General features: G+C 30.6%; 1 protein-coding gene across 2 annotated transcripts; it reads right to left on the bottom strand.

Annotated features, from left to right (window-relative positions):
• Window positions 1-938: 938 nt before the first annotated feature.
• On the bottom strand, window positions 939-3,581 carry LOC137808239 (uncharacterized). Of its 2 annotated transcripts, XM_068609261.2 has the most exons (3): window positions 2,976-3,581; window positions 1,683-1,865; window positions 939-1,600 (listed from the first exon to the last, which is right to left on the bottom strand). In XM_068609261.2, the coding sequence occupies exons 2-3, from the start codon at window positions 1,761-1,763 to the stop codon at window positions 1,055-1,057; spliced, it is 627 nt and encodes a 208-aa protein (XP_068465362.1). In that variant the 5' UTR covers window positions 1,764-1,865; window positions 2,976-3,581; the 3' UTR covers window positions 939-1,054. The 2 variants fall into 2 exon arrangements, with proteins under 2 accessions (XP_068465362.1, XP_090155802.1); XM_090299676.1 differs by lacking the exon at window positions 2,976-3,581 and having other exon boundaries at window positions 1,683-2,937.
• Between the last annotated feature and the right edge of the window lie 9,851 nt (window positions 3,582-13,432).

The following is a 13,432-nucleotide window of genomic DNA, read 5'->3' as shown; positions in this document are numbered from 1 at the left end:
CCAACTTCGTGTTGGCTTCTAAGTTGTGTGCGGTGTGTGATGGATAAGTGGAAAATGAATCACACTGGGGAGAGAAAAAAAATATTTTGCCTACTTAATGCGTTGAGGGAAGTAAACAATTGCTTTCTACTCTTACCCAAAACTTGAATTGTTTTTGTTCTGGACCCCTCCTTGGAGTACTAGTTTGAGGTAGTTTGGCCAATTAATTCAATTCACTTATCCAATAACTAAGACTTGAGATATGCAACCACAACCTTCTAGCGGTACAATTACACTGACTTAAAGGCAAAAGTCGGTTAAAGATATCAATTCTTGTAAGATTGGTGAGAAACTTGTATAGGAAATGCCAAAATGACATAAATAGGCCTAGTAGGGCTTGGTGTATTTGCTATCTAATTTCTAACTTCTATCCTCCATTCGTTTTCTTCACTTGAACATTTGAACATTTGCAGATACACCATGAGACATTGACAAGGCCAATTTCCGAAGTGACTTATTTTGAGATTCCGTTTGAATATTTTGTTCATGAGAATTGGTGGTGAACAGTGTTTGCGCTAGCTGCAAAGAACCATCCATTTTCATTGTGAGTGGTAGCGGGAACGAACTACAGCAACCTGATACTGTAGTAAAACACTACTGGGTTCAGTTGCTTGAGAGAGATCTATTAGGATAGACAGTTTTTTGTCATTTTAAGGAAAATTGGTATCTAAAAGTTCTTTGTTAAAAGACTGAATGTGGAGGTGGGAATCTAATTAAAATGAAATATCTCAGCGTTTCTGAGAAAGTGGTATTTGATTCATATAGTTGTCCTCCGTAATATATGAAAGGATGATTCATGGCGTTTAGTGTGAAGGAATGCGAGTGGTTGCATGTGACTTGTGAATAGTAACGGGTTTGGGCATCAGGGAAAAAAATGATCTTACGATAGACACATCAAATCCTACCACTCTCAATAATTCGGCTGAACATTCAACACAAACATCATCCACAAAGTTAGTCTCAACTCTTAAAACATAAACATAAAATATATCACATTGACCATAGATTTTTCTTTTCAAGTCATGTTCAGATTCAACACTTGAAAAAGCCAAGGTGACTGTTTTAATCTCTCTTGTCTCAATTGTTCTTCTACATCAAAACTGTTTCTAATTCCACTTTGGCACCCTGGGGTTGAACCAGGCATCTGGACAAGGCGAATTATGCTTCCACTTGATTCTTCTCTTGTGGTATGACTGCCATGACATCTTGTCTTGTTTACACGGCTTGATCCACTAGAAGAAGAAGACAAGCTGTGTCCTGAATCTGATGTTAGTGGTGTCTCAACTTTCTTCCTACGGTTGTAACTTGAGGGGCCTAATGTTAGCTCAATCTCAGTCTCATCTATGGCCTCTAGCACCCCATCTTCTGATTCTGCAATGTGCTCTTCTGCTGGCCGTTCAAGGTCAAATTTCATTTGAGGATTTTCTTGTTCTCCTTTATGAGTTAAACTAATCGCATTCTTGAAGTACCACTCTTCTTGGCTTACTTCAACACCTCTTCTGGCTTCCATATTTTGCATCAGTATCTTCTGAATTCGGTACAAACGATGTAGTTCATATACCTGTTAAAAACATTGTCGGGATTTTAAGGCTCTAGGATTCATGATTGAAGAAGATATCCTGAAGGAACAGAAAGAGAAGTACCTGCTCTTTGAAGGTTTCTTCGTGTTTTAACATTGCCATCCTCATGTATTCTTTGTCGCAGGACCTCACAAGCTTCTCCATCGGTGGTCTACTTAGCTTCTTGAGAAAATGAACTTTGAACTAGTGCTACACAGTTAAGTCTTCTTTGTAGAAAATTTGTACTAGACTTGTAGCTTCATATGCCTTCATATAAGTTATATATCACTGATGAGCTTTAAGTGATGTAGTTGATAGATGAAAAGCTTTTATATAGAAAACAGAATAGTTCATCAAAAGCATGGTTACAATGTGGCCATGAGACACTAATACAAAATGATAGCATCAACTTCCTTTTAGTATAATTTGTCTGTTCCCTTCCTTTCAAAACTTTGGACCACATTCGACTGAACCCCAGCAAAAAAAATATCTCCCGACATCTTTATCAGTTGAATTTTCCTACCATAATTACAACTTCTCACACATACACACGCATGATGTCATTATTCATGTTATCCTTTCAATTATTGCAATATTTAAATTAACGACCAGGGAGACATTTTCTCTTCTTTTCATATGCCTAGATTAAAAAGAATGCTTGAAGAAGCAATATCATTATAGTCAGGGCCATAAGGAAGCCCATTTACTTGTTTTTTAACCCTTGAACTTTCCTTCCTTAGTTTCTCTCTCTCTCTCATTCATGGCATAATTTTGTTTGTCATAATTAATTTTTTCCCTTGTTAAACTATCTGCAGACATCCATCCATCCCTATTACTCTAGAGATTTAAAGGCGTGAATGATTTAGGCTACGCTTTTGTTTGTGTAATCTTTTAGAATGTACTATACTTCTCCACATTGGCCCGCCAAGATGCAAAGCATATTCCTCATCTCTCAATTTCTTCAGGATTCAACATTTGTTTGTTTTGTTCTCTACAATATAATATCACAATCTGACATTAAATTATTTCACTATTGACACACTATAAATTTAAACACATACTAATATATCATCTTCAATTCTCGACAATAGAAAAACTTCGTAGCACCCTCATTAAAGTTATACAAACCAAGTCCCACAGCTAAATTACATAACAACAGAATATGCACAAAATTTGCTTGCAGAAAGGGAAGAAGAGGGGCATGCCACAGTTTAAAAATCAGTTTGTAAACTTAACCAAGAATATGCCTATCATAAATACTGAACTGATTTTGGTTTTGAGAGTCTTCCTTCCTATAACAAAACACATGTTCAGAAAAGAAATAACTGAATTTCCAACGCAAAAGATGATGAGAAATGGAATATTGTAGCTTCTAACCTGCTAGAATTTTATTAGCCGAGGGCACCAAAAATATGTTCGGAACAAGAAGACGAGAGAACAGAAGGAGATCTCAGAAGGAAAAGAAAGAAAGACACTCTTCCTTTCAATTTCAACCCAACTTAAGCGACAAGACACAACCCTGTGTTAATTTGATGAAGACTCTGCTAACCTGCTCTCACATTCCCCATCAGGGTCGTCAGTGCATACTGTTGGGGATTAAATAGAACACTACAATGTAACAGAACTGTTGTGGAATTTAAGATTCTCTCTTGAGGACACGGAAACCAAGGTGCTATTGCATGAGGTTAGAGGCATGCGAAAGAAATCCCAGTGCCTTGACCAATGTGATTGAAGTTTTGTGGAGGAGATGCCTGAGACAGGTCCAGCAATGCAGATATATTAAACAAAGAGTAAAGAAAGGAGAAGAAATAAAGAAATACAGGTATTATTAGCAGTATTTTAAAACTATATAATTGTTGAGGATCACAAGGCATTGGTTTGCTCAAGACAAATCATGAACAGAACAGCATAGCCTGCTGAGGTGAATCACATGCACCTAAAATTTCTTCATCATAAAATAGTTGTCTGAAAACAAACATTATAGTATTATGTATGTATGATGAATGTATGTATATGTAAGTTAGCATTAATATTGTATAATTGAAGCGTGCCTATGTGATTGTGAAGGGGCTTAAGGTGGCATCTTGTGTGCCGCCGACAGTTGGATCCTGACCGTACGATGAAAGGGTATCTCTGGTAGTTGTCGAGGCTAGGAACTGACCTCAGGATCTCAAATCGAAGCATTGGTGTTAAGTTTAGAGTCATTAAAAAAAGCAAAGGGGACAAAAAATCATGGGTTTATCCCTTACTTAATTGGTTTTGTTGGTTATATGGCATTGAAGGGGCGAGCAAAGAGTGAAGGATGAATTATGGATGTTTCGTACCTGTACTATGCGAAAAATAGATGCAATATGGTATTTTGATGAGCATGAAGACCCGTGGCAATGATTATAGAGGTGAAGTGGCCATGTGGGTGGTATGTGTTTTGCTAATTCAATGCATGGTTGTGCTAACTTTATACATTTTTGTTTACAAATGGATGTGCATACGTTACGGGTATATATGTACGCTAATCCATGTAATAACGTTGATCCATGTGTACCCTGGTCCTTCTGAAGATGACCACACACATGCTTGTGAGGCCTATGTTGAAGTAATAATATATATTAATAAAAAAGATGGAGGGAAATGGACGTGGAGTGGAAGCACGCGTTGCCGGGGCTACAAGGTGAATTCTTATGGGGTGGTGGGTCCTTTCAGTTTATACCTCATTCTTCATTTCCATATTCAATCACACCAACCAACCCACACAAATTAAATATATCAAATGGGAATTCTTAGATCCACTCAATTCTTATTATACTATCAAAATATTCTTACTACATCTAATCAGAATGCCCAAATAATACATATTCAAATTTCATTATGTTCAATTACGCAAACACAAATGTTCTATAAAAACATCTTTAGATAAGGATAACTCTTATTTAATTATTAAAACATTTTTTTAACATATATTACGTTTAGTACTTCTTCATTTTTTTAATTTATAGAAACCTATTTTATTATTTGGATTTAGTTACCAAAGTTAACTTTTATTTCATTAATATTCATTCATGTGTATTTTAATGGTTTTTTTAAAATATTCTCACTTTTTCTTTTACTAATGAAAGACAAGATTCGGTAACGATTTATTATGACACCTTCGTAATGAGTTAAGTAGTGATAAACTTGTAAATATGGACAGAGTTTTTCTTAGTTTGAATTAGAGTTTTTTTTTTCTATAAAGTATCTTCCTAAGATATTTGTTTTTGTACTCAATCCTTTTCTCTTATTTTTCATTATTTGGGTATTTTGTGTTTAAATTAGTAATATTAGTAATAATACCTAAACAAAAATATAATTAAATGGTATAAAATTAACCTTTAAAGAATATAAGATGGTTTTTCAAAGAAATCAAAACACCTAACAAACACTACTAAGCAGAAAATGAAATAGAAAAATAAAACACAACACTAAAAAGTAAGAAAACGGAATAAAGTTGCAGCCTCTAAATAAGCATTAACACACTTCCATCAAATTTCACAATGTAAACCCAAATTCTACGTCGTGTTAAAATATTTGTTTATAACTTGGGATCACATAACTCATTGTCCAAATTTGAAGTCAAAGTCTAACCAAGAATTCTATCTCATAAGATACTTTGTATATATCCTGAGTTCTAGTTTCCACTCTAAACAGAACAAAATTTGTTCCTTCAACCCAATTGCAATTTTTTTTGTTATTTTGTGGATCACAGTGTTGCTGAATGAAGACTAACCCTCATTATAAAATTGCATTTGTTCTAGAGAGTGGAATCAAACTTTCTATATGGTTAGTCTCACTCCATACTTTATAGATTTATTAGTTTTATTATCCAGTTAGAAATATGTTCAAAACTTAGATTGGATCATCGTTCACTGTCAATAAATGGTTTCCATAAAATAATAATTGTTTGTCATACTTCCCCTTTTGCTAATTAGAATACAGATGTCTCAATAAAACTTTTAGTGTTTTCTCTTTACTCTATCTTTAAAATAGATTGATTTTGAAATTTAAAAAATAATATTTTTTATCAGCAAAAATACTTTATATAAAATAAATTACTTAACAATCCTTAAAAAAAAAAAAAAAAAAACTTATTCAGAATAAAAAGAAGAAAAAACTAGATAAGTGGGATTATAGTCTTCACCCCACAATAATCTCCCAACACAAATTCACCCCCACAAAAAATCTCTATGAATCACAAATGGACCGTTATCTGATCTCCTATATTGCCCCATATGTAGAGAAGAACCCAATTGACTTATTACAATGATTCAATTGGAAACTTCTCCTTATTTATAGGTGTTGCATAGAACTACGGGTTCCTTATTGTTAGATTTTATTTCCTTGTGTTGTAGCCTCACATCAAAGCACCATGTATATGTTGTTTCTTTCTTTGTAGCCCTTCAAAATTTTACAGACTCTACTCACATGTCGCTTAAATATGCTTGGTATATGATTGCAACCATTAAGCTCTTGAAATTTTGTTCAAACAGTTCTACAGTACTTTTTTTTTTATCAGAAAAAATAATTAATAAATAGAATCATTCTAAGGATAGTCTAATCTTTATACAAAATATGAAAACAAAGTGTATCACTCCTATCAACCCACTCCACCCAAGGAAGGAAATCCAACACTTAACAAAAGAAACAAAAGCACTAAAAGAAACCAAAACACTAAACCAACATGTGACTATAGAAACCAAGAGGTTCAACACTCCACACAAACAAAACAAGGATCACCAAAGTATAAAACATAACCTAACTTCACCGTCAGACAATACACCACCCATCCAAATTGCTCAATAAAAGATAAAGTTATGCCTACCTAAAACAGAAACAGACAACTTAAATCGAATTCAAACAAGATAAGGGAGCAAACACCAGTCGGAGAAAGAGAAGTAAGCAGAGAAAACTTTATAAGTAATTCAAGATCAAACCTTCAATTAAGCCAAAGAGAAGATTTCAGAATGATCCATTACACTAACATTGAAGATGACTCTAATCCTATGACATCAAATCTCTCTAAACCACCAAGATCCACACACTCCCCACAACAAGGTTGGACAGGACTCGCTGTCTCACATATTTACATACACTTGGATTTGTACATCTGCCTTCATTTTTAGCACATGTTTCCTCTAGCATAAGAATTTTTTGAAACCTTGTTTGCAAAATCTAAAGGTAACTAATATATCTCTTTGGAAAACATTTATTTTTTAATTAAAAAATAAACTAACAAAAAATATTAAAAGTTTTCGGAGTTTTTATTTTATAATGATTTTGTCAATCCACTGACAAATTGTATGAGTTTTTGCTATTCACACCGCTCCAACTACTATATGCACATTTAATGAAATTATTTAAATAATTTTTTCTTTCTCTTCACATAATTATTATTTTACTCCTCCTGCTTCACTGCACTTAATTTCGTTTCACCATATCTAGATATTACTTGTAGTCTCACTTTACTATTTTTTTTATTAACAATAAATAAATTCTATAAAGTGTGGTATTTTATACATTTTACTATTTTTTTTAAAACTTAAAATTATTATTATATCGTTAGATTGAATGTTTCCTGTAGATATCGGTATCCGATACCAAACGACATAAGTTTAGACATATTTACTAAATTATATATTAACGTTAATTAAATCGAACAAAAATAGGTAATAATTGTACTAGTGGTAACACATGCCTTAAACAAGGTCCAATAGTGAAAGGACAAATCAAATATTGTAAATAGACTCCACAACAAGATAAATATATGTTATTATTACAATATTTATTGTATTTGAATATCGAACCCATTTACTTAATTAAAAGTCGAATAACTTTTTATAGGTATTCTTCCGATAAAAAAAATAAGGACAAGAGCATCAAATGAGGAGATTTAACTGTTCAACGTGTAGATACCTAGCTCATACCCTTTTAAAAAACAATTATTATTATGTAATTTTAATCTAGGTATGCTAAGTATATTAAATACTCCAAACCTGAAATTCTAAGCCTTAGATATTAACCCTAGACACATGTAATGACGTTTATTTAGAAATTAATAGAAATATTTTAATTTATTTTAAAAATATATAATAAATAAAAGGAGAAGTGGTGTGATGAAACCGCGAGTACGATGAAAGTGAAAGGGATAAGTGAATAAAACAGAACTAGTAAAAAATGATATCTGAAAGAGGTGGAAATACCGTTATTTAAGTAATTTTATATAAACTAAATAAAATAGAAAGAAAATGTAAACAGAGAAGGCCACTAAGGTAATACACCTTTAACCTATTTTTACTGCTCCTTACTTATTTTCCTTCAACCTTATCTTACATCTAAGCAAATATACTCTCTACTTTGTCAAGTAACCTTTTTATTCACACAAATTTGTGATTTTAACAATCACAAGTATCATACTATTTAATGGTAATACATAATTTTCAGAATATATTATTATTGTTTAATTTTAACAAAAAAATAGCATAAATAATTACAATTATATAAAATTATAATTTAATGATTACATTGAAGGAATCTATTTTATATGTAAAATTACTGTAACATTTAGTAAGTTACAGAAGTATAATTTCAATTACACTAATATAAGTCATACCAAATATTATATCATTTATTTTTATCACATCATATATTTTTTTTCCAAAAAATCACTATTAAAGTTCCAATAACATAGATTATATACATAATTTTATATTAATATAAAAAATTGTATGCATCTCTAAAAAAAAAATCTCTATTTTTCTCTCTATAATCTCATACTTGTTTCTATTTCTTTCCTTAAGTTATAAATTTTGTTAACCAATTTGTTTCTCAAATATTTATCTTAAAAAAAGTTAAGTCTTAACAAATAAAGGAAAAGAGAGAGAAAAATTTAGTATTTTTTTCCAAATAAAACATGTTAAAACCTTTTTTTTATCACTGATAAATCAATCTCCTTATCAGTGATTGAAATCAATTTAAAAAAATATAAATATCCACGCATCGAAGAAATGTGAGACTAATTTATATTTAAGTATAACAATATAGCTTGTGTCATTGAATTAAAATTTATATTTAAATATCTTTATGTATCTTAAATATTGAAATCAATATTTTTAAAAGATATCTGAACATTCATTTATTTTTTATCTAATAAGCGAAACGATTATTGATTAAAGATGAGAGAGAATTGGGTGAAAAAGAGAGTTGAGATTTGATTTTGTTATTCTTCCTTAACAATTAACATAAGGATTAATTTGGTGAGAAGTTTTAGAATGATTGATTGTTTAGAGTGGTTTACAGTGGGATATGAAGTACTTATTTATTTATTTTTTTCATAAAAGTTGGATTAATGATCCATATTTATTATTTATTGTTTTTTAGTGATTAAAAAAGAGAGTTATTATACTGATTAGTCTCTCACTAAAATTAATAGAGTGGATCCAAAGGAGCAATCCTTTATGTTGGAACAGCAAAATAACATCATGATTTGACCAACATATAGAAAAGGAAGTCAAGAAAATTGCTGAATTTAGGATGATCCTGATGAGTGTGGAAAGTGAGGGAAATGTGTCGTATCTGAATTGAAGAAAGCTTGGCTAAGATTTTTGAGATCCCAATAGAAAGAAAAAGGAGGATTTACATATATTTGGACATTTGCTCTTTTAACTTCAACTTCTTCTCAATTAGCTAGTACCCAACTCCTTCATTCTCATTGGTTTTGTTAGCCCCACATGTATTATCGTCTTTGTTGCATTATGATGGAGTGTTGTATGATGATATGAACACAGAGAATCTAAATTGGTTAAAGATAGCATAATTGCGCCCCACCATGTTCAACTTTAATCAATGAACACACGTTTCATTGCGTTACCAAGACCAGAGATGAATAAGTCATGCAAGTCTTCGATTGATGTTGTACGTGAAAAAACCCACCATATGAATGGACCTTAAATCTATTTCACTCACCATCACACCTCACTCCACCCCCACCCTCCAAAATCAGGTTAATAATTAACTTTATTTCAAATTATTCATTTCAACTCTAAAAGGGTTCATTATTAACAAATCTGAAAAAATTAAAATGTACCATTCTATCTATTTTTGAAGTATAGAACTCAATCTGTCCTCTCAGTTTGTGTTTTCTATAATAATTGCCATATTGGTTGCAAATTAATGTACATAATATGAAAAAAGTTGCATAAAAAGACACAATTAACAACCGGTGCAAGAGTTGTAGTTTGAGATAAGGAGTACTTGAAGAAAAAAAAACACAATGTAAACCAAATGAAGCCTTAACCAATAACCAAACTTTAGGTAGTGGAAACTATTTTTCCTTCATTCATAAATGGAACCAAGTGCATCAACTTCAAGAAATTTTGCTCTTTAAGAAGTTTCCGTACACATGTTATGGCACCACCAATACCCAATGGGACTAACAAGTGCACCAACTTTACCTCTTCAGTCTTATCTTAGTTCAGTGAATTCAATTACACCTACTACTACAAGTACATGCATAAGAAGATGTGTCACCAAGTTTTCAAGCATCCACCACTACAATTACAGAACAAATTTTGAGATTACCTTGGGATTGATAGGTTTTAAAATGGTTGAAGTATATCTCGAGCTTTTTTTAACTTCTCTTTCATTATTTTTTCACATGATGTATTAGAATCAACTTAATTAGCTCTAAAAGACAAAATAATGATTTTTCTTCTTCCTGGACTAAGATATTTGTGATAATTATATAAATCATAGTTAAACCCTGTTCATAAAAAACAATTTCACTTTATACCTACCTGATCCGACTAAGATCTTTACTAATTTGTTAGAAACTTCACTATTAATGTCAAATTATAGACAATTTATTTATACTAAAATGTTTAAATGTGAAATCATTTCTACTCTGCATTAAAATTCATACTACAGTCAATCCTACATTTATAATGTATATAGTAGGAATAGTCACAGTAATTTAAAACGAGTAAAAGCAAAAAAACTCATAGAAACAAAGATGGAAGAAACCGAAATCATTGCATGCCTTCCTTTAAGAGCTAACTCAGGAAATTGGAACTGATAGAATACGGGTGAACATGAACCAAAGCTAACTCAGGAAGTTTGAAGAAAATAAGTTAACAATGATGATCCAAGTTAACATTTGGAGACCTTGTTAATATTTTATCTCTCATAAATATTATTTTATTATAATTTAGTAAATATTAATGAGTAAATGTTACTAAATCCGTAGATACTAACAAAATATTTTAAAAGAAGAAAAGTTATAAAATATTAAAAATTTATAATCAGCTAAATAATTACCGGCAACTATAATAATTGTGGGTATACAAATAATTTTTTTCTAATGATTGGTCTTGAATCCTTGAAATCACTTATTAGTCATCAATACTTTTTATCAAGCAATATAGTAGTCTCAACTAGTGTATTGTCAAGAAAAAACTGTCCATAAAAAGTAAAATTTGGTGCAGTGAGTGATACATCATACTGTTACTTAGTTATTATACAGACTCGTAAAGTTTGTGTATGCATTTTTTTTTGTTACTTTATGACGTAATGCTTCCAAAATTTGTTATCCAAATCTTCACTGTTGTGGTAATGATTAAACTTTTTAAGAAATTAAAACAATTTCAACCTTGTACTGAATTCAATACATAGTTATTAAAACAAAACGAAAAGGGTATTGCGATGGGTACATGAATAGTAGCAGCAAATGAGGGACACAAATTCCATGATCCACTCCCACACAAATGAAAATAGAAAATATAATAATTAAAATGTCATTTTCATCTATATTTCCCAAATGTTATTAATGGAAGTTAAGAGCAGCCCATGGATGAGCATGCAGAAAACTAAGAGGCCCATTATGATTTTCCACGTGGCCATAAAAGTGTTGGGTTTAAAACAGAAATCCAAAACATAAAATGGACCATTCACTGCACTACCGAAAACAAGGGAAGTTACGAAATGGATATTGTCGTGTCTCTATCACTCTCTCTTACACAGCTGCACTTAGAACTCACTTCAATAAACGAACGTGACGGACACCTAGTTTTGGATTTATTTATTTTATTATGGCTTGGAAAATTATTCAAACCACATTCACCACTTCACAAGTTGTTAGATTCTTTTGATTAATATCTAGATCTTTAGAGGTTTACAGAGAATATATCATGTAAGAATTAATTTTAAATTAAAATTTGATGAGAAATTTGGTAGAATTAGAATTTAGAGAAGGGCACAATTGATTTTTTAATCAAATTTAATGCTGTGTGAGTGAGTTTCAGCAATTTATTTAATTGATTTCGAGTAAACGAAAAAGGAAGACAATTCGAGAGGTTTAATTATCAATGAATGATTAATTTTAAAATTAGAATGAATAAACCGAGTTTTCCAAAAAATGCAGGCGAAAATCAGACATTAGTCAAATTATTAAATCACAATTAAATCAAATTTCTAATAAAAGAAAGGTGAAACTCAAACAAAAAATTAAAAATAAAAATAAACACAGGCCTACAGATAAATATAAGTAATGAATGAAAGCTATGCCTGTAATTTCTAAGCTCCGATGGGTCTCTAAAGTGTATACTTAAAAGAAGAAACTTAAGTTTAAAGTTAAAAAAAGTAGTCAAAATTTGAATTATTCAAAGTTAGATTAGAAGAGGGGGTTAGAAAACAAGACTGGTATTAAATGGTTAGAAGAAAATAAGAGTAGGAAAAGACAATTATGAGTTCAAAATACAATTTTAAGCAAACAAAGTTACTCAAATTAAAAACCTACTAACTTGTTTGCTTTCTCTTACATACACATTAAATTTTTTTTGTTTGCTACGACTTTCAACATTCTTTAAATTCTCTAATTAACTCATTTATTTTTTATTGATAAAAAAAATATATTATAAATATTTCATATATTTAACCTCTTTTAATTACATTATAAGGGAAGGTATTTTGTTTAGATTAATTTAAGCAGGAGTGATTATTTGAAAAATGATATACTTTTAAAATTCAAGTAAACCATTCTTAAAAATACAAATAAAGGTTTAAAGAAGTAGGAATAGGTTCTTGCGTTTGTTTTAATTTGAGGGCAGGTATATGATAATTTAGTTTAGAATAAATGATAACGTTTAATTATTGGTTTTGTCAACATCAAGAGGACAAGTAAAAGAGTGCAGTTTAATAAGATCATAGCTGGCAAAGTTGATACACTTTTTGTCCTTCGTTTTCGTTCATAATTGATACATTTTTGTCCACTATATATATATATAAGAAATTGGTTTTCTCATAATAGGCCAAAACTAAATAATTAGTATTGACTTCAAAATACTAGATTTATCTCTTTGACAGCGATGTAGATGTGTGAGCATGAAGACTAAATCAGAGATACAAGAACCTGTAAATTATTTCTGCTTCCTTTTAAACATACTTCTTTTTATTTATATCTTTATTCAGAACAATAAATCAAATTTGAAATTTACAGTATTTTTCACAGTCTAATCAACCCAACTAAATATATTTTTTCGTTTCCATCTAAATTGTTATTTTAAAGACTTGTCCAAAGAGTTTAACAACTTAAATTTATTTGTGATTAAGTCTAATATTTCTTTTAGTTTTGTCAGTAATAAAACAATTTTTTAAATATTTGCAATATAAACATATTTCATATTTTTAAAATGACTAAACCATTGAATTAATACATTTTAACATATAATTCATTTTAAGCAATTTTAATTTTAAAAATCGTTGTTCAGTAGGAAATATTATTCTGTAGGTATTATTTAGGGTTTCCAGTCAAC

Source organism: Phaseolus vulgaris, chromosome 3, assembly GCF_051622355.1.
Source record: "Phaseolus vulgaris cultivar YP4 chromosome 3, ASM5162235v1, whole genome shotgun sequence".
Lineage (NCBI taxonomy): Eukaryota > Viridiplantae > Streptophyta > Magnoliopsida > Fabales > Fabaceae > Phaseolus > Phaseolus vulgaris.
Note: the sequence above shows the minus strand (reverse complement) of the source record. Positions and strands in the feature narration are given on the sequence as shown.